The sequence below is a fragment of the Acanthopagrus latus genome, chromosome 7 (assembly GCF_904848185.1).
Source record: "Acanthopagrus latus isolate v.2019 chromosome 7, fAcaLat1.1, whole genome shotgun sequence".
Classification (NCBI taxonomy): domain Eukaryota; kingdom Metazoa; phylum Chordata; class Actinopteri; order Spariformes; family Sparidae; genus Acanthopagrus; species Acanthopagrus latus.
In genome coordinates, this window is record NC_051045.1 from 28,523,307 (window position 1) to 28,547,982 (window position 24,676).

General features: G+C 44.2%; 1 protein-coding gene across 1 annotated transcript in view; it reads left to right on the forward strand.

Annotated features, from left to right (window-relative positions):
- Positions 1-898: 898 nt before the first annotated feature.
- skia (v-ski avian sarcoma viral oncogene homolog a) overlaps positions 899-24,676 on the forward strand; it is an 85,636-nt gene continuing 61,858 nt past the window's right edge. The window contains exon 1 of the mRNA XM_037104450.1: positions 899-2,268. Coding sequence (XP_036960345.1) covers positions 1,363-2,268 — 906 coding nt within the window. The 5' untranslated portion in view covers positions 899-1,362. The remainder of the gene's footprint in view (positions 2,269-24,676) is intronic.

Consider the following 24,676-nt stretch of genomic DNA (forward strand, 5'->3'; position numbering starts at 1 on the left):
AAAACACCACCCATCGTCTCTTGGCTTTTTTTCTCTCTTAAAGCCCGTAGCAAAGGATTCTCTATTCTTCTGCTACATTCATGGCCCATAGGAAAGATGGTAAATATGAGGTTATTATGTAGAAATCCTGTCCACCTCATGTTTCAGCCGGTGATTGAGCACACTTCAGACGCCGACGTGTAGAAGACTTCATGTGGATTCCAGATACAGTCAATACAAAAAAAGTAGTCTAATACAAGATGTTGAGATGCCTACATGCCCTCGTTTTGATCCGAACACTACCATATGAACGCTTTGGTTTATCACTACATTTCTGTTTTGGCAGCAAATGCACACTTTCTCGGGCAGTGATGTATTCAGACAAGTATTTAAGTATTTTTTTCGTTCTATTTTATTTATAGTTACATATTTTTTTATGTAAAATCTTAATTTGCTGTCAGATAGAAGTAGCACAGTGGTGGTTGCCTCATCATTTCCCCCTGAATTCGAGTTAAGAATAAATAAGTATAAGAATAAAGCAGCATGGACTGTAAACAGCACATTCTACGTCTCCAGAATTAACTGTAGCGAAGTTTAAAAATGATCGTCCAGTGCTCACACGCGACTTGAACGTAGCATCAGTCTCCCCCTCTCCTCCCTGCTCTCTTGCAGGGCAGTAGGGGGTGATGGCTTGTTCCTGGAAGAGCCCAGCCTGCCTGCAGAGTCACTCACATTCTTGGCTGCGATACAATGACTGAGCCAGACACACAAACACAGGGGGAGGGGAGGGGAGGGATGGGGAGAGCGAGAGAGACCTAGACGGAGCGCGAGGGAGAGAGAGAGAGAGAGAAAGAGAGCGAGAGAGCGAGAGAGAGAGGAGGAGGAAGGGGGGGGGGGGGGGGGGGGGGGGGGCGAGCAGGCTGGCTCTCAGACTTCTCATCTCCATACAGTCAGAGTGAACTGCGGGGGCAGACGGAGCGGATCGCTGAAGTCCTCGACAGCGGAAAGAGCCTCAAATAAGGATTTCTGTATCGAGCTGTATCGACTCACAACTCCCGCTTTTGTTTCATTTTCGCCTACTTCGTTTTGGAGCCTGTCAAACGGAACTTTTTCGCTTCTCTGGAGTTTTGGACGGCCGTTTATTCAGATATGGACAGCCTGCGACCCGCTACAGGGAGCGACTGGCCGGTTCTCACTCAGTTGTCACGGGAATAAAACAGTAAAACTCGCCGTCGAGGACTTCACTGGATGTTTGATGAAGCACTTCGTAATTTTGGTTAGTTCTGGGACGCCGTGGATTTACCAGGTTCGGGAACGGATAGATACTCGCGATTCCCGGTCGACGATAAGAAGGATTTACGCTTCTAAAGTTGCAGGAAAAACATGGAGACTGTAAGTCGGCAGAGCTTCCAGCCTCATCCGGGACTGCAACAAACTCTCAAGCAGTTTCACCTCAGCTCTATGAGCTCTCTGGGCGGACCGGCGGCTTTCTCTGCCCGGTGGCAACATGAGCTCCTCTTCAAGAAGGACGGTAAGGAGCCCGAGCCGGTTCTGCAGCATCTGCCGCCGCCGGTGATGCCGGGCCCGCTGTTCATCCCGTCGGACCGCTCCACGGAGAGGTGCGAGACGGTGCTGGAAGGCGAGACCATCTCGTGCTTTGTGGTCGGCGGGGAGAAACGACTGTGCCTGCCGCAGATCCTCAACACGGTGCTGCGGGACTTCACCCTGCAGCAGATCAACTCAGTGTGCGACGAGCTGCACATCTACTGCTCGCGGTGCACGGCGGACCAGCTGGAGATCCTCAAAGTCATGGGGATCCTGCCCTTTTCGGCGCCATCCTGTGGCCTCATCACCAAGACGGACGCCGAGCGGCTATGCAACGCCCTGATCTACGGAGGAGCCTATCCGCCACGCTGCAAGAAGGAATTGAGCGGAGGCTCGCTTGAGCTGGAGCTCACCGAGAGGAGCTTCAAAGTCTACCACGAGTGCTTCGGGAAGTGCAAGGGCTTGTTCGTGCCTGAGCTGTACACCAGCCCCAACGCTGCGTGCATCCAGTGCATGGACTGTAGACTCATGTACCCTACCCACAAGTTCGTGGTGCACAGTCACAAGGCGCAGGAGAACAGGACTTGCCATTGGGGCTTCGACTCGGCCAATTGGAGGGCGTACATTCTCCTGGGTCAGGATTACACGGGGAAAGAGGAGAAGGCCCGTCTAGAGCAGCTCCTTGACGAGATCAAGGAGAAATTTGACTTCGCCAACAAGTACAAGAGGAAAGCATCATCGAGGGTGAGTTGGAACCAGGCTGCACCTCACCGCGGAGCGCTGACTTATTCACTTTCTGTATGCCTGGCTCTTCTTTCAACAGTGATTTATTTATCGTTTGCACATTCTCTTGATCCAGTTTATGCTCAGCAGCTCCTTTTGACTATTAATTTTCTTATTATATCCCGCTCACCTCAGCCTACTTACAGTGTAAGACCGTAGCCGACTCCTTCTAACAGCAACTTGTCTTGAAGTTGCTTTAATACAGTTTTATACAAATGCCCAAATGCACTAATATCCAGAAGGTTTATCCATGTAGTGTGGCCCTCTAGATGAAACATTATGCCCCCCCCCCCCCCCCGTGTGTCAGTCACTGTTTCAGTCTGAAGGTGTGCTGTACATGTTGATTTAATATTTCTCTGCTGACCACATACATTGAAATGTGTCCCACTTAAAGAATGCATTGAAAGCATTCATTATCACACTGATGTCAGTTGTGTCAGTCTTTGTACTATTCTGTAGGAACCACTTATATTTCTGCTAATTGGGCCTCACCCAACAGTGACAACAAATAGGTCTGCTGGCAATAAAGCCATTATTTGTGAAACACCTGTCAGGCTTCTCTTTACTGACCTCCACTGTAAATACAGACTCATTTGCCATTACATGGCTTAATGGGGAATGGTAACCAGCAGTTAGGAGGGGCGAGGGGATTAACATGAATTCAAATGTAAGTGAGGAAATAGTTCTCTTTCCCTCTTTAGATTAAAACACTTCTTTCCCCACTCAGACGAGAAGCCGTCTCTTCCCTAGTCTACATTTCTGTTGCTCGTTCATTCAGTGTATGTTTCCATGGGAAGGGTAAACTCAATCAGTAGTGAGATTATTGTTATTATGACCAAATTGCCCATGTTCTCGTGCGTGTGGTTGTGATCAATATATGTAATGTTCGTCATGTGTCTAGTTTCCTGTGGGTTTAATCAGAGCAGCTATCAGTGTTGAAGACGTTTCTGTTTTTTCTTCTCCGTTGTATCCACATCCTCTGAGCCTCTTTTTGCTTGAGACACATGAGCTCTAAAATGTTTAGCCCTCAGAACTGGAGCATCCATGCATGTTTTGGCTCTGCTTGTTGCTGGTACTTTTTTGTGGTCAGATACAACACCTCGACCCAAATGAAGTTAAACAGTAAATCTGGTTTTCTGTGCTTCCCACAGTTCTACTCTTTGGGCTGTAAAACTGTACGAAGGGATTCTAATATGTTTTGGTGTGCTGGCAGGAATTATTAGAGAGCGTAGTATGGTGGTAGACTGATATAAGGATCCCACCCCCACCTCACCCCTAGGAAAAAAAGGCTAGTGCAGCTATTTGCATGAACTGTTACACATGAATGGAGTTGATGAAGCAGGGTTTAGAAGTATTGTGGTGGAAACATAATATGATCCCAACAAAGGGGAGCATTCAGCAACCCCCCCTCCAAACATCCACCTACCCCAGGCTAGCCACCCACCTCTGACATACACTCACTCACATTCAGCCCCCTCCACACACACTTTTTACTTCAATTTGATTGAAACCAGAGTGGACTTCTGGGGCAGCAGACTTGTTGATGAGGCACAGAAAGCAACTGCAAAAGTGTTTACAAGCAGCTTCCCTCCAGTCCTCCGCTGAGGCTCCTTTCAGAGGAATCTGCCAAAGAAAGAGAAATCCTTGAAGATCCTTGAAATCTTGTAGAGCGCCAAAGTCCTGCCATGCATGGTGAATACCCACTCTTGGCACACACTTTCATTCAGACTCGAGTGGGCACACCTCAAGGACCCCCACTTTCAGGGGCCTCTTCTGTCTTTATAAGTGCCGACAGGGCACCCAAGTGTTAAGCCCAAGGCTCATTTGAGCCTCTGCCCCGCTTTTTAATTCGACTCCTCCTTTTTTCCTCAAGTAGCCTGTTTCAAGGAACACTAATGAGGGAATACATGCTGGGTAGGAGTTCAGGAATATTGCTAAACTTATGGCAACAGAGCTCCCCTTTGTCAGCACATTTCAGCACAGCTGAGGCACTTTGAAAATGTTCTTGGAGGATTTGAGGCAAAGTGCTAGACTGTGTCATGCTGCCGTTTCAGCTCACAAGAAAATGCCATCATCTGTGTGCTGTTAGTGGAGCAGCCGTGTGGCTCTGTGAATATTAATGAGGGTGTTTCAAAAGTGTTAGCAGCAGTCTCGCATTCAGACAGACACAGGAAGTGATATTGTCGCACTTCCCTCCTCACAGACGCTCTTGTGAGACCTTCCTTCTGAGACGCACACATCTGAATCACTGACCATTTGAGTAAAAACAGCTTTGCAGTTTTTGCAGCATGCTTGCATTTGTGGAAGTGTGAATTAACAATAAAAGTTCACTCTCCATTTGTGTCTTTTGTGATTGGAGCCACAGCACTGATTATAAAGGCAGTGGGCTATTGAATTGTTTAAATGAGTTTATATACTGGGTGTGGAACACTTCTCCGAGTTGCTCATGCCAGCCCTTGGCTGTGAGTCTTTTGGTTTCTGGCTAGTACACATGTGGGTGGCACACATAATCAGTGGCTTTCCGCATCAGGATGTTTAGATAAGGATTGCGGCTGCAGATTTAGTATGTTGCAAACTTTATGATTCACCCTCAAGATGATGTGATTTCTACACAGTCCATCTGTTTAAGGGAGATAGAGAAAGAGAATTGTGGACAGAGGGTGTAGGTGGTGCTTGCTGTTGGACTAACTCATGCTTGACTCATGTCTGGTTCATAACCAGCAGGTTTGCTGTTACCCATCTAACTGGTAAGTTTCCTGTTCAAACTCGATCCTCGATCCTTCCCCTTTTACTTCCAGACCACCCCCACCCCTGAGAAGCCCCAACTGCTGCTGGGGATATCTGGCCTCCAGCTGAAGGGCCTGCTTGTTTCAGGAGGGCTATGGGACAGTGGTGGTGGTGGGGGTTCAGAGGAAGTGAACTCCCCAAGGGGATATAGGCCCATGTCCTGTTTCATATGCAGGGCGCAGTGCTGGCTAAGCCTGCTGACAGCCAGCCATGTCCACATGGTGGACAGGACAACAGCTGGTAGCTGTGCATTTCAATGGCTACTGAGGGAATATTTCCATTCTCTTTTTATGGCGCTTTCTCCTTAGACGTACTGGGAGCAAAAGTTTGCTTGCAGAGCTTGATTTTGTTCTGATTGCACTGGTGTGATAAAAAGTCTTATCCGATACTGCATTTTCTGTTTTGATGGTTCTCTGTCTTTTGCCTGTCAAGCTGTCGAATTTAGAATTTGCTCGCTGTGCTTTGAAAGGGAGGAAGCTGCCAATTCAATAAGGCCTGTCTAATGAGTTCTGCTGCCTGGCCAGGCTGCCAGTCTGGATTTCTAATGGAGGACAGTCAGTCCATACTGTGAGGCATGACTGAGGGTCAAGGCGATCAATGGCACATTGACATTCAAGTGTCTTTACAGTGATGGTGATTGAAAATTCCATCACTTCTCGAGCTCCATTAAACGTGAGTGACAGACCAACACAACTCACCCCAGTGGAGTTCATTGGCTAACTGGCTCTGAAATAAAGTACATGTGATCTTGCCAAAAATATAGCTATAAATATACATTTTGATGGACCTGAAGGGAGTGGATTGCATTCTGAGAGGCTTCATCTTAACAAAGGAAGACTGATTTTGTTAGTAAATGCTGATAGGTGGAATGGTACGCACATCAATGTGAGTGAAAAAGAGGGTGTTTAATTAATTGAGTTGTTTTCTCCTGTACAGGAAATCAAGTGCAAAACTACATTTATTTATCTGTTTTCTTCTATTCTTGGAAAACACTCACTGAAGAGCAACTTTGCTTCAAGGCTTCTTGACAAAAAATGTTAAGGAACAATTGTATGATATGAAAACTGCCTTTTACAGTCTGTGTGTGCCTGTATTTCCACCACAACCGTAGACAGGAAAGCACAACAAAACATGCATGAAAAAAAGGGAGCGAGCGTGGCAGAGCATCATAGGTTATAGCTTGTTGTCTTGTCTAGGAGTCTTTTCTGAAGGCTGAAATTGAAGTAGCAGTGGAAAATGAATTAAGTGCAGTGATTCTTTTCTTCATCATGTCTCCCTGCCAGAAGCGATGTATTTCAAAGCATTTAAAGTTGTGTGAACTAAAGGGGGTTTTCCCAGTTGCTACTTGATTGTGCACACAGGATGAAAAGTATCTTGCTAACTTTGGATTTTCCTAGAAAAACATGACATTTGTTGAAGTAAGGAATTGAAAATGGCATCAGCACAGAATTTCGGATACTAGATGAGCAGCAGTTGAAAAAAATATTTTCAAAAAAATATGTGGCCCTGCTTAGAATTTGATCCACAAAATGAATAAGTTACCTGTTTTGCTTTAAATGACATAATTACATAATCACCATCAGTAAACAGAGGACCCTGTCTGGCTTTCACTCATCGGGAGGGAGGCTGTTTTCTGGGACGAAGTCCATTGCAGTCTCGGTAGGGAGGGCTGACAGTCGCAGTGATTTATTTCTACACAAGTTTCCAGAGACCGTAACTATAACAAAACAATAGTGGAAGGAGACAAAGACACAGTGAATTCAAGTTTTTGCTCTAAAACACATCACATAATCACCGCCATTCAACTGTGCAAGCCGCCCAACTCTGCTGCCACGACCAGATGCTGTTTTTCAGGCAGAAATGTGACAAAGAGTCAGTAGGACAGACAGGATGACAGACGCTTCTCCACATATAACTTGAGTATTTTCTTCCTCATATAAGTTGCAGCAGACACTACCAGTTACCACATTACTGTTGTTTGGTCCTGTAACATTGCTTTGTGGGTCATTACTCTTTCATTTGAAGACTGAAGGATCTGTACAGCTGTCAGACTGTGAACACCATCAGACCGACTCATCCCTGATCCACACTGCCAGCTTTTCTATGCACACAGACACTCCGACACTCTGGCTCTGATACTACCTCTGGAGGCGGATCAGAGCCGCAGAACTGCCCCCCTACACATCTGTAACTTTCACACAGACAGCAATCCGGAGAATTGGCGCATGAATCCCTGAAGGGCAGTGTGAATGGAGCTATTGACAAATAGTAGAAGCCTCATTCAGGAGGAGAAAATGGCTGAGGAGAACATGAAAAGAAGAAGTTCAAACCCTCACTGCCAGCTATTGTCTGCCCTCAGCCCCCATGGCTACACTCACATCCCCCATCTCTCCCTGCTTCTCCAGCCATCAGCAGTTGCCCCTTTCACAGAGAGTCGCAACATTATCGCCGCAGCAGCGGTTTGCCAACCCTCCACAATTGGTCATTCACACAGAGCCGGGCAGAGGCGCCTAAATAGGCGTGATGGTAGGATGATGATGTCTGTGTGTGTTAAAGGTGTTTCCCAGGAGTCCTCCTGTTAATCCAAACCTGCGGATAGTTTATAATCATATGGATGCTGTTATAATGTGTAGCGATTGAGATCCCGACCCACCAAACATCCTGGAATGTAACAAAGATTCGTTTTTCACTCTAAATGACATAATTACATAATCGCATCTGTAAACAGGACACCGTCACTCTCGGGGAGGGAGGCTGTTTTGTTGGGGAAAGTTCAGTGAAGTCCCTGGAGGGCTGACTGTTGTGGTGTTTTTTTTTTTTTTTCAACACAAACACTGGTGAGTTTTTTTGCTGGTGACAGACGCCGTTATTCGAGCAGAAATGTGATGAAGAGGCGGGAGGACAGACGCTTCTCCACGTATAACTGCGTTATTTTTTTCCTTATATAAGTTGCCAAAGACAGTTACAGTTACTACGTTACTGTTGTTTGGTCGTGCAATGTTGCTTTGTGGGACATTTTTATTGAGTGAAGGACCTGAGTGGTTAACAGAATGTTAGACAGACACGCCCTCGATACACGCAGCTGGCTTATCCATTCACACTGGTTCGGTGCGCCTCTGATAGTACCTCCGGAGGCGGATCAGCGCCGGAGCGATATTTCACGCAGGATCCCTGCATCCAAACTGCAGTGTGAATGGGGCTAGTGTCTTCATGTGAGAAATGCACGAGTGGCCGGCGGAGTACTCTCTAGAGCTACTGGTTACCACCACCCACGCACTATCCATAGATGGAAAATAAGGTTCCCAAAAAGTAGTTAATGTTGCCGAAGTCGTATGCAATCATGCATGTAAGCTGTCAGGGCAAGTGGTGCTCGCAAAGCTTGAAGCAAATGCATTTGAGAAGCCAATAGCATGCGTGGAAATAAAATATTTCCACCTACTCCATGAAGTCTCTGTCAGAATGTTCATAGCCTTCCAATAAAGCGTGAAACCAACAGGCACATTCAGCTTACAGTGGCTATTCTTAAGTCTTCGAAGGACCTTGAGCGTGTCTCATTGGGATTATTGTAAGAGCGGCACGGAAGGGAGAACCCTGTGACCTCCTCCAGGTGTTGCATGAAAAACAAGCTCATCCTCAGTCAGATGGTGCAATTCGATGTCTCGCCTGACCATTGGCTTGTCTTAGTTTTTTTGAGGACATTCAATATTGATGGTAGGTTACCATTGGCAGTGATGTCCAGCGTGTTTATTTAATGAGGGGGTCTTGAAAAATTCATTGACACACATGGCACTGAAAGGTTGGTTTAACTACACATCCCCACACACCATCCTCTAATCTTTTGCCTCCTTTAACCTGCCCTGCAGCTTCTTTACTAGGAACGTGTTAGTGATGCTCAGATGTAAGGCCAGTATCACTTTGAATTTGCATTCTGTTTGTCAACAGACAGAAAGCTACACAAAGATGCTCACAGGCCGACCAACCAGTGACCAGTTTTTGGTAGTTTGGAGGTGAAACATGCCTAGTTTGAAAAAAATACAGATAGTTTTGCAAAGTACAATTTCAGCAACTGAATACAAAGTTAAACCCTAACCCTGGGGATGGGGTTCAACCTAGACACATAGACACATTTTCTCATCTGCAAAGCTATAGCTGTTGTAAGTTGGTGAGCTGACAGTGTAGATCTGGATTGGGTGCCTCCACACCATTTGTGTATGGATTTTATGTGTAATAGCCAAACAGCCAAATCATGTCAGTTCTGCTATATGTTCGTTTGACAGTGACATTTGTATTGCAAAGGGCAAGAAGTGGGCTCTTGTTCCTCACTTCCATATAAAATGTTATGATATTTGCGGTGTCAGACTGTGCCGATGCTTGAATGACATCACCACATTACATTTTCCATGTAGGACATACTTTCCTATTTTCATTCTTTATTTTTCTTAGCAACCCCAAAATGTATTTTTCTTAAAAAATGCTCAATAAACACATCGGTTTTGAATAGATTTCCTCAAGCTTTCAATGTGAAAGGCTACAATGTTACTAAGAAAAGAGGTCTAGTTGTTATTAAAAGTACTGCAAGAGCAGCTTTAATTGTGAGATGGAATGGTTAGATGGGGGGTTTACTTTGTGCTGCGTCAGCCCAGGAGTGCCCGCTGTATGACAGCACTGTTGCCGTCTGGATCGCCCCACCACCCATCTATTTTCCCCCTGTGCACCCATATGTTTTGTAGAGCAGCCAGCACCACATGACCTTTTCCTCCCAAAGAAAGAGGTTACCCACCTCACCCCTAGCTTTTCTTGAAGTGCAGAGGCCAATCGTGCTGCTGAGCAACTCCCACGAGGCAGATGGCTGTTTGATGAAGGCAGCTAGACCCTCTCTCTCTCTCTCTCACACACACACACACACAAACTGCTATCCAAAAAATTAACATCCACCAGCCCCATGATGTAATAACATGAACAGTGAACTTTTGTTAAAAGATTTTAGGCTTACCTCTCAAACCATTCATATGGGACACATGGGAACATTGGAATAGCTAAGGCATCCTCTGCCTCATTTGGTGTGTGATTGTGCATGAGGCTTGTCAAGGGTTATGGTTTGCCGTAGTGCGAGTGTGCATGTGCTTGTGAGTTTGTGTGTTTTGTGCCTGGATCAGCTGTGGGAGGAGATTAGCATGAGCTCACTGCCTACTCTTTTCCATCCCCATCTGCCTGTCTCCCACAGTGATACTTCCCCCTACCCCCCAACCACACACGCACGCACACACACACACACACATACAACATGAGCACAGACATCCACGCAGCACCCAGATCCCACCCCCGCAATGCCTCTTCAGTCTTTTAATGAATACAGAAGCAGACAGAATAGCGTACAAATGCACACATACGTGTATATACTAACACACACACACACACACACAAAACTCACACTGATACACACACACACACACACACACACACACACACACACACACACACACACACACACACACACACACACACACTCATGCACGTACACACATGCGCACACACTGATACACACGCACACACACTGATACACACACGCGCGCACACCCCTCAGCTGCACGGGCAGTGCGTAACACAACATCCACTAGGCATGGCCTAGAATATCCTCCCACAGGTAGAGACAGAGAAGGCAGATACAGGGAGATTTTCAAGCTAATAATAAACTGTGCTAATCTAATTTCAGATTGAACTGGCACGAGTCCTCTGACGAGGAAGCTGCCAAGTCAACTCAACAGCTTTGCAAAATTTCTGTTAAGTGGAGGAGATGGTGATAGTAGTGAAAGATATGACTTGTTTTCTCCTCCTACTGAGTGGGTGGTGGACTTACCTCTTCAGGAGACCAGAATTCCAGCTCAGATATAAGCTTCTGAGCAGCACTTGAGACCCTAGGTAATTCTTCTCTAAACATACCTCTTCACTTAACAGATTTCCAACAAATTACCACCTCATGAAAGCAACCACAAACCAACAAAACTTTCAGTAAAACTTCATTTGAAGAGGGTATGCATAAGCATTCATAACACCTACACACATTACATGACATAAACATAGGCCTACATACCCACTCACAAATGGTTATTATATCACTTTCAATGTCAAATTGACATCATATTAGTCAGTTGACATACTGTCATACTGATAGTATATTATGAGATTTAGCTGTATAAATAAAGGTTAAATAAAAATGTCTGCATCAAAATGACAGAACTTGATGACAGCTGACATGGTTATTTTTCAAACTCTTTTTTGGGGTTTATACAGGGTTTCTAAAGTTGTATGTTGTTTCTATGACAGTACATTTTTTAGTGGTGAAAGTAATTGTCTCATGTCCATTTAAATCCCATTTTATTGACATGACATCATTTCTGCAACGCTATCTGCTGGTAATGTCAGTAACATGTTTATATCTGATTTTCCATTACACAGTCACTAGTTTCATTATAAAAATGATGCTTTTGATATGTTAATTAATCCCAGATGCCAGCATCCTGGCCACTAGAGAGACTGCAAGGGAGAACACGATCAGGGTCTCTTTCAGTGGTGGCTAGCTGAAAATATGTCCAGCAGCATTGAAGCTTTCTCCCTTTATATGATCACTTGGTAAGTGAGTATGCAATGTCTCAGCATCGATACCTTCAGATTTCTGTAGGATACTAGAAAACGTTTGATTATAGTAGGATAGTGGTTGGCTTTAGACTAGTTTTTGACCATGTGGGTACATGCTAGTTTTTAATTATGCTAACTTTAGCCATTTAACTTAGCTTAAGATCTGTATCAGAAAATAGTTTGATAGAATATGATGATAAAGTGGTAGGCTACAGGCTAGATTTTTGTTATTGACCACATGTCACAAGTTAATTAAAGGCTGAATAGGCAATTTTAGGTAAATCTCATAATATACTATCAGTATGAAAGTATATCAACTGACCACTATGTCACTTGACATAAAGTAAGATGTCAGTTTGGATTGAAAGTGATATAATAACCATTTATGAGTGGGTATGTAGGCTGTAGTGTAGTGGATATGTTTATGTTATGTCATGTAATGTGTATGTAGGTATTATGAATGCTTATGTATACTCTCTTCAAATGAAGTGTTACTGAAAGTTGTTTTGTTGGTTTATGGTTACTTTCATGAGGTTGTGATTTGTTGGAAATCTGTGAAGTGAAGAGGTACGTTTAGGGAAGAGTTCTTTGCATGGTGGTGGTGGTGGGGGGCTCACAGTGGCTTGGCCTCAGCCATGTGGAAGGGCAGCTCACAGGAGCTCTGCAAGGTATTGTTGTCAGAGGATGGGGTGGTGGTGTTGGGGCAGGCTGCTGTCCGCTGGCTATTCATTGTCATGTCTTTTGTGGTGGGTATCAGCTGTGGATCTGTGATTGTGGGCCAGATAGAGGTGATAACCCACCCCCACCCCCTCCACTGAGGGATAATCAGTGCTCCCAAAGCGCCTGAGTCATGGACCAGTGCTCATTGTTTGCCTCCCCCTCCTCCATCCTCCGTCCTCCCTCTTGTGTCTGTTTGCTCATCTTTCCTGGAGGCGTCATGGCTGCTGCTGTCCAGCACAAAGAGGTGAGCTAGACATCTAGCACACTGCCTGCCTTTAATGAACATTTATCAACAATCCTCAGTAGCAATAAATTACATTTACGTTAAGTTACTCTTGATACTCAAATTGATGAATTTAGCAGTTTGAGTTATCCTAATTTTTGGCCTTCCACTCTGAGAGTGTAATAGAGTTGGCACTTGTGCGTGTCTTTTCCTGGAAAAGGTGTATCTTCCTTGCAGTGTAGTGTGCAAACACCTCTGATGTTTACTTTTGTTTAGTCTGCGCTGACTCATAGTTGGGTCTAGACACTCTTAGTTATGTTAAGGCACGATGGGTTAATCTTAAACTGTATAAATCAAGAGGTGGACCGACCTGCCCTATTGATCCAACAAAGCAATCTGCCCTGAACTTTGACTGACCATTACAACCTCTCTCTGTTCATCACAACCATCACTTCTAAGAAGTGGCCAGGGCCAGGTGTGCCACAACTGAAAGTGGTTCTTCTGGTTAGTGGGTTCAGTGCGATACATCTGGTGGGTGAGATCACTGAAACTAGTCAGTGAAGGGTAGGTTCAGGTTGGAGAGTGGAGTTAAACACACCTAGGGGTTGTGGGTTCACACTGGCAGAGCACGACTAGATGACTGAAACAGAAGCAAAGTCAGTGAACTGCAGCCACACCTCAGCTGCAGCCTGAATTAATCCACTCCAGCCACACTCTGGCAAATGAAACAGCTATGCAGATGCTAAATAAAACAATATGCTGAAAGGAGATCCCTCCTTCTGGCACAGAGGCTGCTTCTTAGGTTCACCACCAGGCCCAGACTCGCTCCTTTTACTTTGACCAACCCCCTCTTCAACTCATCCCCTCCCCCATCACCCACACTGTTCATTTCCTATTGTAAAGCATACACATTCATGCCGAAACACAGAATAGATCCAAACAAATTTCTGCACATACACATGCTTTTCCAGGCACCTTTCTCTATACACACACACACACACACTCATCCAGGCAAATGCACATGCACTCCTTCCACTCCTACAGAGCACACCATAGACCTCTTGAAGCTCTTAGCTTATAATTAATGTAATTGTAGATCTCTAAGACAGGGTAATATGTGGAGTGTGTAACCGTGTCCAACCCACACTGAACACAAAGACGTTATTTTCACAATCTCCCTTCAAAGAGCCGACTGCCAAGGCTATATCGAGCACTAGGACATCTGTTTATATAAGGCCCACTGCCATTAAATATGTCTGCTGTCAGAGCATGTGTGTGAGTGTGAGTGTCTGTGTGTGCGTGCGTGCGTGCGCGTGCGTGTGTGTGTGTGTGTGTGTGTGTGTTCGTGTGGAAGGTTGGACAAGCTGGCTGATCCCATGTGACCTCTAGCCTTCTCACTGGGCTCATCTGTCTGCCCTGTTTAATTATCTTCTCACACACACACATGCACACAAACACACATGCATACTCACAGAGGTCAGAGATGCAGCTGAACCTTGCCACGCCACCTCCACTCCCACTGCCCTCCCTCCCTCTCTCCCCCTCAATTCCGTCTCCACAGGCATGGCTGCTGGTTGTCTGCAGAGGATTAAGCCAGACGTGTACGTGTGTGTGTGTGTGTGTGTGTGTGTGTGTGTGTGTGTGTGTGTGTGTGTGTGTGTGTGTGTGTGTGTGTGAGAGAGAGCACTGGTTTGTATAGCAGTCACATTTTTCCCACCAGCATTATTGCAATGACACATAGAACTACTTTCCAGGTCTGATGCTACCTCCAGCCATCAGATTTCACTATTCATTTCAATTTTCTTAAGATTAACAGCCAGATGTTTGCTATAACCGAGTGTTGTATCTAGTCCCTAGGTTACAGTGATGTGGCATCGCTCTCCTTCATTGCTTTTTTTGTTGTCTTAGAGCAAGTTTGAAACTGATGTGCTAATAGTCCAGTCTGTGTGCAAGTGCAGCTCAATGCACTGATTCAACACCAAGTCCACTCTGTACTGTGCACTAAGAGGACAAAATAGGCTTTAGTGATATGGCACAAACATTTTTTTTCTTTTTCAAGATTGTGGATGATTTTAGGTTTTAGTCCTCATCGAGTTTTTCTCAAACTAATGCAAAAGCTCTTTAATGATAACAACACTAGGGGTGTACCATATGGGTGTTTCAGGAGATAGCAATAATTATGTGCATTATATTCTACTCAAAATAACCTTACAATAACAATAACATTATTTTGACAGTCTAGACCAAATAAATATTTTGCAAAAAAAATCAAATAATGGAATTAGTGTCCGTCTCATTCTGCTGTATATGCTTCATAAGTATGTTTTTATGTTTAAACGTGGTTACATTTCTCTGTCATGCTGGGTCCATTCACCAGTGGCAGGCCCTGATGCATTTGGTGCTAAGACAGGTTGGGGTGTGTACTGTGGCCCCTGCAGGTTTGACAGACGAGTGTGTGGAGGGTTTGCTTGATTTTCCACAGAGCAGAGTCGCTGTTTGTTCTGAGAGAAGCTGAGGTGGGAAGCAGTGTTTAGTCTCGCCTCAAGGACAGAGACAGAAGTGTTATGTCTTTCGCTCTTTTTATCGCTCTCTCTCTTTCGCTCTCATGTTTTCTTGAACTGGTTGCTTCCTGTGTCCACCCCTCCACCCCACTCCACCTCACCAGACCCCCCTCTCTGACTGCTTTCACTGTCAGTAGCGAAGCCATCCAGCTCAGGAAGTGCTGTGAAACATCAGATTCCACTTCCTGCAGAAATCAATACATCTCAGGTCCAGTAGATGCACACCAGCAGCGGAGAATGCAGAGGCACAAATGCTCGCTCTCTCTCTCTCTCTCTCTCTCTCTCTCTCTCTCTCTCTCTCTCTCTCTCTCTCTTTCTCTGTCTCTCTTTTTCTCTCAGTCAGTCAGTGCGTTTACATGACACTCGAGAAAACCAAATTACTGGGTCAGTCTGACTATGATCGGATTTTTAAGATGCTTGTATACACCTTAGTCTGACCAAAATCGGACTGGATTGGTTTTTTCATAGTCGGATTAAAAGACCTAAATTATTTGATTGATAGTCGTATTACTCTTGCATGTATACGTTCCATCAGATCGGATTTTTGCGTTTTGCGAAGGCTCGAGATTTTTCGTGTGCCGTCTTTCCTGAATGCCGAGGCAGAATTTATTGTTTCTAGTGATGTAAAGAGGTCGGCTGGAGATGGCTCTATTACCACTAGTTGAAATGGGTACAGCGCCACCTATTGTACCATGGTATGACATGCTTCGGCCAATAATTCGATTTTCTCACCGGCATGTATACTCGGACATTTGCTGTTGTCTGATTGAGTATCATAGTCGAACTATGGCTGTAATCCGACTAAGCCATGCATGTAAATGTACTGAGAAACGGTTTATAACTAGAACAACAGAATGAGCTGATTCTATTTCTAAGCCTTATAATGAATGAGAAAGGTTGCAAAGACATTGATGTCCTTGATTATTCAGCGAGGTGCTGTCAGCTGCCAGTATCCCATTAAATTAAATGAATGGTGTCGAGTCAGTCAGCTACCATCTTAAAAGACTCATTGTGGAACCCTCAATGTTGTCAAAAAACCTGCTTTGCCTCTCAATCAGCAGTCAGCCAAAGCATAGTTCTCAGTCGGCTGGAAGCAGGCTTTGAAGGTCCTCAGTGGGTCAGTATGGGAGTCCCAGTGTACCTGAGTGGAATTCTGGGTGCGGTAACTTTAAAGAAAGTCACATCTATGGATAGATTGACTCATATGGCAGTTGGCTTTTTGTTAAGTGAGGAACAAATAAGGTACAATTCAGCCACCGTAGATTGCAGTGTTTTATGACGCATTCAACAATTCACATCCACATTAATTGAATTAACCCAATAGCAACAGCTCTAAGACGGCTACCCCAGTGTTCATTTAATCTCAGGTTGAAACATGTAACCAACGTTCGTTACGATACATAACCTACATTTCATCTGACACAAACGCTGCAAGGCTTGGCAGTGCATCTGGTAACCTATAAATACTGGAGGGCTGGAGAGAGAGAAGAACATATTAGGTGAGCAGGTATGCTTGGAGGTTGGTCCTCAAATGATTTTTAAGGTTTTTTTTTAGTATTTCTCAAAAAACATAAAGCAAATGAAATAATTTGAGTGAAATCATCCCAATTAGACTTATTGGTTTCATTGTCGCCCCATTAGTATAATGATATTATAATAATGATATTATAATTCCATAACACACCATCCAGTAAAATACCACTGTGTTAACTTGTCCTTTGTGGTTGATTTTGACTTTGAAAAGAAGAACAAGTGAAACAGAAGGATGGATGAATTGAAGGAGGGATGGACGGATGCCTCCGCCATTCCCCCTCCCACCCATTAGCCGTAATAAAATGATAGATCCCTGAAGTGGATGGGAGCAGAAGTGAAGGGATGACCTCACAGCCACCAAATCGCCGCGGAGGGACAAGCTGCCAGCTAATGTGTCCATTAGCCTTCCCCCTCTCTCTGAGAGAGAGCGAGAGAGAGAGAGAGAGACAGAGAGCGAGAGAGAGAGAGAGACAGCGAGAGACAGAGAGTAGTGCTGGGTGGTATACTGGTTCACACTGAATACCGGTGTATATTTTTGTTATGATATGAATTTTTGATATACCACCATACCGGTGAATTTGATTACACAATGTTCGGAACGCTAAGCCATGCCGCGCAACACTGTTTCAGCCCGGACAATGGTGAGGGTAAACAGTAGTGCTCTGGTGTTAAGTTACGGTGAAGATGGATAGGATAGCAGTTCATCACTTCATCCGCAGATGTTAAGATGAGCAACTGGAAAGCCGCTGCAATCCGGAACGTGCTAGCATAGACATAATATACGTAGATGTCTCATAGCGTGCTAGAACGTAATCCGCGTTGCCGCCGTCTTGGTTGGGTCTCCTCACTGTAGGCTAGCATCAGCGTCAATCGGAATCAGCGGAGAGCGAGCAACTATGACCATATTTTGTGCAGTTTATGGTTGCAATAACTGGCACAATACCAGATCGTGGGGGATTACCTTTCACAAGTAAGATTTTATTTTATTTTTTTAAATAAATTCTGTGACAGCGCCCTGTATCATAACTAAATCTCTGCCGTTTGTAACCATGTAAAAATCTGGTAAAAATTCGGGAGGTTATGATTATTGTAGTTGGGGATACACCTTCCTCAGTAGAAATAAACGCAGGGAGGTCGCATTGGAGACCCATCCAAGATGGTGGCCGCGCTGATACGTTTGCTATGAGGCGTCTACGTATAATATATCTGTATATTATGGATGCTAGCGTCTCCTCGGTTGCTAGCTTGTTGTTGTAGTGGCAAGCTACTAACGGTCACTACTTTCAAATTAAAAGCCCCCCGCTAGGAACCCAGTTTCTAAACTCTAAAGGGGTGCAATGTAAAGCTCTTATTTTGAAGACAAATTCGACCTGCTTCCTGTTAGCTGTCTTTTGTTTGAGGCAGTTAATGCGAGGTGCTCCGCTGCTTGCTTCCTTTAATAGCGGGGGTTTAACATCGGCGTGTGTTTGACTGAGGAGGTGAGAATATGGGCCATGGGTCTATAATTAAGTAAATCTATCAAGTGTTGCCACATTTCTTCCGATGCATATATTGTACGTCACTGTTCATGCCCAACTTCATGCTTCACATCACATGTTGCCTACCCCAGTGGTTGCTTTTTGGGAAAGAAGGAATATTAAACCTCCCTTAGACGGGGTGGCAGAGTGCAGCCTTTACCTTCCAGCAAATGTGCTGCCTTTTCCATCTAAAAGGGGCTACTAATTCATCTCTCAACCACTAGAAAATGCTGTGAACACCTGATTATGCATGAAAAAAAAACACCGTCATATGCTGTTCACTATGACTCCTTCTTGGTCCATGTTCCTAGCAGTGTAGATGCATGAGTTTGAAGTCATTGTTTTGCTGTGCAAAACTGTCAGAAAAACATACCAACATAGATTAAAGGAATTAATTTGCTCAGAGGCATACAATACTGATGGATTGGACCATTTGGAACTGGCTCTCAATAGTTTTGGTTTTGGATTCCCATCCCTTACTCATCTCACCTTTTGAACTCAAAAACTTTATGCTGGAAATAAAACCATTGTTGACTCCATATTAGTTTAATTCTTGCAAAAACATGCTCTGTGGTTGTGTAAATGCATCCTATTAGAGGATCCTGTTGTTTCTTGTCTGGCCTACAGTTCATCACTGGGGGTCAGAGAGGTTGCTGATACCAGAGTTTGCTCCACTGGAAGCCCCCTCCCCCATCACCATGTGACCTGTGTGGGGTGACTGTGAGTGCACAACAGCCAGAGGCCTAGGGATGGGCCTTTTGTCCAAAATGAAAACACAGCACATGTACACACAACTGCACAAGTGAACCCATGCAGTGTCACATGTTCACCTGCTGCTTTGCTGTCCCTCCTACTTCCCCTTTTCTCAGTACAGCCAGGGTGAGCACTGTGCAGGCTGTCAGCCACAACAACCCTGCAGACTGTCAGTCAGAACTTCTACTGCAGCAACTGAGACTTCTGGTTTCGACACCACACCGGCTTCCTGTGGTGCCTCCGCCCTGCTGTCGGAAGCGTCTTCAGCACTCCTGAATGTCTACACGGTCTTGTTTAAGAACGTCTGTCCCACTCTACCACAATGCAGTGTTTGAATCGTTGTACTATGTGGTATCTTTTTGATTATAGCTGGGTTGTCATGTTTGTTTGTTTTTTTGCCATGAGTTAAAATATATATGTAGGTCATATTTCAGATTTCCTCCAGGGAGAGTTTATAGGATAGTCAGATACTTGTTAAGCATAAAAAAATAAGTCTGGTATTATCAACCTGGGTCTTATTTTCATAACTTTGGCAAGCATTCCTAATGAGAAATTAGTAGACTACTAAAAAAAAGAGAGATGCATCAAGAAACACTGCCACAGTAAGTAGTCATCTCAAGTTTTTAAACAAACTCAGATGTTAGCCAAACTTATTTGGAGTGAACGATAGGCCCAAGGTAAAATTAACTCTGAAAATTTGCATCACAAAAGAACAAACTAAAACAGAAGTGGCACTCATTAGAGAGCATACCTCTGCCAAGGCCAACAAGTTAGCTACTGTACTCACTCATAGGTACCAGCCACCTAAATATGCCAGATTTTTTTTTTCATCAAGATCCATGCACTATTCCTTAAGAAATTACCTACAATTTTGAAAACCCTGCAATGTTAAAGAAAGTGAGAAAAAATTCCTTGATCCTTCCCTTCTTCTGGATCCACACTAAAAGTTAATGAGCTCTATTCTGTTCTCCATCCAAGTTTAGTCGAAATCTGTTAATTTAGTAATAGTTTGGTTAGTAGATTCTGTGAAATCCTGCTGACAAACCAACCAATCAACAGACATGCGTGACCTTGGTGACTAACACTCAAGTTGCCATTAAACAGAATAATCTTAAATTGAAAGATATTATCACAAAATGCTATAGATAAAAAGGACGCTTCTCTCTACAGTGTCGGCTGTATGTGTCAAATCAAACTCCAGACAGTCCTCCCTCACCACTGGAAACCATGTGACTTGGCTCTAGAGTGAAGTCTCTCACGAACTGTTTCTCTGTATGTCCCTTTCTCAATTGCTCAGCCTCTCCCAGAGTTCAACAGTGGGACAAAATGTCCGGCCCTGGAGCGGAAAGGACCAGAATGTACTGGCCAGCCAGCTCGATTTTGATGCTGCCCAGTACCTTGCCCTGAACCAAAGGGCCTCTTTGTGCTCTGGACTCACAAAGATGTACCCCGAGCAGCAAAAACATGTCCAAAAACAAAACCAACAGCAGTGTCCCGGCCAGGGGGGCCTGCCTGCAACCTCACATGCAGATTCCAAGGGAAGGGATTGCCTGGATTTGAGGTTACAAATAAAACCTGGTGAATAAGCTGGATGGAAACACAGGAAAGAAGTTTTCCATTTGAACTGAAAAGGCCCCGTGTGGTCAGCTTCCCCTCTTTCCGCTTCCTTGTGTACCTAGCCATGATGGCTGTGCAAATGCTTATGTTGCGGCTTGCAAGTGTTTTGCAGTCAGTGAATACTGTAACCAAAGCCGTATTTGCATGGATTAGATCGTATATTTATTGCGCGTGTTGTATGAATCTGCCACAACCAGCAAATTTCTTTACAAATTAAGAGTTTTTAAACATAACTTTCAGACTTAAAAAAATTCTAACCTTTTTGTTGCCAACCAAAATATGTCCTGAGCACAAAGGGGATTGCAGCTAACAATTGTTTTCATCATGATTAATTAATCGACTAGTTCTTTGATTATGAGTATTGATTTATTTTTTATGAAGTGAAGCAGACGTTTTTGTATATTTAGCTGTACAGTGCTGTTTTATTCTATGAGACAAAATTTTGCCAGTAAATACAAAGTGTATGAATGAGTGTAAATGTGCCTGAAAAAAAGCGGCTGTCAACAAGTGGTTAAATGAGACTACAGAATTTGTATGGGACATTAAAACACTCATCTACTCACTATTTCATCAACTCAACTCAACTTTATTAATAAAGCACTTTAAAGCCACAGCTGGGACAAAGTGAGTTTTAAAAATGGACAGTGAGGGGCTTATCTGTCGTGCAGCGGGAGGTCGTTCCATAGTTTGGGACCGGCAGTAGAAAAGACTCCATCCCCTCTGAGCTTCCGCTTAGACCTCGGTACCTCCAGGAGTAGCTGGTCAGCAGACCTGAGACGCCGGGGATTCAGGGGATTCCTCTGTACATGCAGGCTGAGGGGGATCAAGAACAGGTTCACTGATATTAAATAACACAAGTGGGTGGTGACAATTTGACTGAATAAGGTTTGACAGGTGCTCTGGTAGTAGAGCCAACAGTCCTTTAGGATTTGGTGAGAAACCTGCAACTTGTCCTTCTTCCACCTGCGTTCGGCTTTGCGGCACTCCTGTCTAGCTGCGCGAGTTCACGCATTGAACTAGGGCTCAGGTTTAGCTTTGGGCTGCATAGTTTTTAATGGAGCCACAGAGTCCAGTATGGTTCGGCAGGAGGAGTGACACCAAAACAAAAGTACAAAAGTATGTGATACCTGCTGTTCCCATTAAATATTTGAATGTGGTGGGAAATATTGGTCAAAAGTGAGACTTTTTGAATGTGTCATGAAATTCCTCTGTCATGATATCCCCAGGTAATTGTGCTTCAGAGGAAATAAGGGCTAACAATGAGACAGTGACAAACGGGGAGAGTTTTTTGAAAGAAATGACCATCAGTGCCTCTCACAGTCATAAATAGATACCATAGATACCTTACCATCTACACACTGCTAAGTCTCCATTAACCCTGCTTTGACTGACCTTTATTTGCTCTGAGTGTCTGTGTGTTTCCATACAGTAGTGCAAATTAACTTTGAGCTTTGTCTTGAGGCCGTCTTGTGATCGTAAACACAGTCGGCAAGCACAGGAGTGTTGTTTTCTGCCCTTGATAATGCAGCCAACCGCTGGTGACCTGAGAATGCCACCCTGAACTCTCAGATTTACAACACCAGAGATATGCCCCAGTACCTGCTACACACACACACACACACACACACACACACACACACACACACACACACACACACACACCTACACACACACACACACACACACACACACAGCATGGCTACTTTGGGCCAATTGTTAACTGCTGGCTGCATACAGGGCGCGTCGTACAAAGTCCCATTCAGAGTGTTAATTAGTCTAACCTGAAGTTCAGTGACCAGCCGTTCATTACCGAAATAGCACTGATGTCCTAGTGAGGAAGGCTTAAAATGTGTTGTATGGTCTGTGTGTATGTGTGTATGTGCTTCTATGGACATTTTTTATTCCGCTCTATTAGTTTGATGGGTGGCAGACAGTCAGACACCTCTGTGGCATAGAGAGAGGGAGGGGGAAGCGATAATGGATTTACTTTAGTGTGTGTTTCAAGGTGCCAGACAGTCAGAGAGTCTCTCTCTCTCTCTCTCTCTCTCTCTCTCTCTCTCTCTCTCTCTCTCTCTCTCTCTCTCTCTCTCTCTCTCTCTCTCTCTCTCTCTCTCTCTCTCTCTCTCTAAGTGGGCTATGCAGTAGTCTGAGCATTATGGCACGGCAGGCTTGTGTGAAAAAAAACAAAATGAAAAAAACTTCCTTTCATGCCTGGAGAGAGCTGCAGCATTTAGTGAGAGAGGCATCAGACTAGTGTGTGTGTGTGTGTGTGTGTGTGTGCGCGCACACGCGTTTGTGCGTTCATGTGTCTAATGCGCTGCCTCCGCACAGGACAGCACAGGACAGCACAGCACTCTGGCACTACATTATCCCAAATGCTGCCGCTGTGATTGGAGCAGTAATGTGGTTGCTAAGCAAATGCAGTTTTTTTTTTTTTTAAATAAAACAGAATGGGCAAGACTGCTTCCTGGCTGGCTGGCTGGTGGGCTGGGCTTCGGTACCGGCGCTGCTGCTGCATGCTGCCAGACATACACACACACCACATGGGAGAGTTATATCACTGCAACACCAAACAAACCTCAGAAAGATGCTTTTGTTGGTTTACGTTTGTTTACATTCGATAAAACAGTGCCCACAGTGGTCTGTGCTCAACACATTCATTTGAAAATGATTGTACTATGTATTGATGTCTCAGAGCTGCAATTATATTTCTTAGAATTAATGAAATGAGTCATTGTCTGTGCGGGTAACCAGCACTGATGTCCAAATTGTGGATCATTTCACTTGACTAGAATAATGGTAGTGGTAGTAGTGGTGGTAGTGGTAGTGGTAGTGGTGGTGGTGGGATAAACCAGAGAAAGTTGACTTTTCCATCAATTTGTCATCTTAGTAGCATCGTGAGAAGATGATGACTCATGAGTTAAACTAATCTAGAGAGTAGTGGTAGGCCAAACAAAAGACAAAGCATTTTGTATGTGAAGGTTGGTATTATTACTGTAGTTCGAAAAGTAACAGGGCTAATTTTTACTTATTGTTCATTGTGCTGATATTAGCTAATACTAGCAAATCTAGGCTATTCAATGAGCACAATGGTATACACATTGTTCTTCAGTGTAGTGAATGTTGGATAGTTCATGATGAAGTATTTCAATAGTCTCACTTGAATGCATTGATTAGCCGTATTCATCGATGTCCTCAAAGAGCCAAAAATCCAGTTTTGTAGAGTCTAAATTCTATGACTGAATTTTACTTGTTTTGTCCTAATAACCCAAGGTTATGATTTACAATGATATTAAACAGATAATTCTCACCTTTGTCAGCAAATGTTTGGCATTGCTTGATTGATGGCATCAATAAATAATCAGCATCAGTATCAGGATTTCATTTGACATTGAGTAATTGATTAATGGACTCTTTGTTTAAGCAATGTTACTCGTAGGATACTTGCCAAATTAATGCTGTTGGAATAGAAACCGTACAAGTTACTGTGGAAAGAAAAAAGTGTTTTACTAATGCCACATTCAAATTATTATCAACCAAAAGAAATTAATCTGAACAGCTTAAAAGGTTGAGATTTTAGGATACAAACTTTACAGCAGCATTTTATGATTCACAAAAGATCCCTACATGGTACATTCAAAGGCAGATAGTGTCATGTTGATAAGTGTAGTGCCCTCTGGTTGGCGATCGGCCCGCCTGCCGCCAGCTCGAGTTTCCAGTAAGGTGAGATGGCAGCTCAGAGTCAAGTGCTGTCAAAGATGGAGATGGAGGTGTAAGGTGGGGAGGGGTTGGGGGGTCAGTTCCTGAAGGCTGCTTTAATTAAAGCAATAGCCAGCTAGGTTAGTGGTCAGCACAACACATTCTAGTCAGGAGACTTAACAGGTGATGGGTCCAGCAATTAGCCTGTCCAGAAATCAAGAGGTGGTAATGTGCCCAAAGGTCCACACAGGGATCCACTTTCAAACATGTTTGTAGTACCGTCTATATATGTGTGTGAGGGGTTGTGCCTAAGAACATGGTGT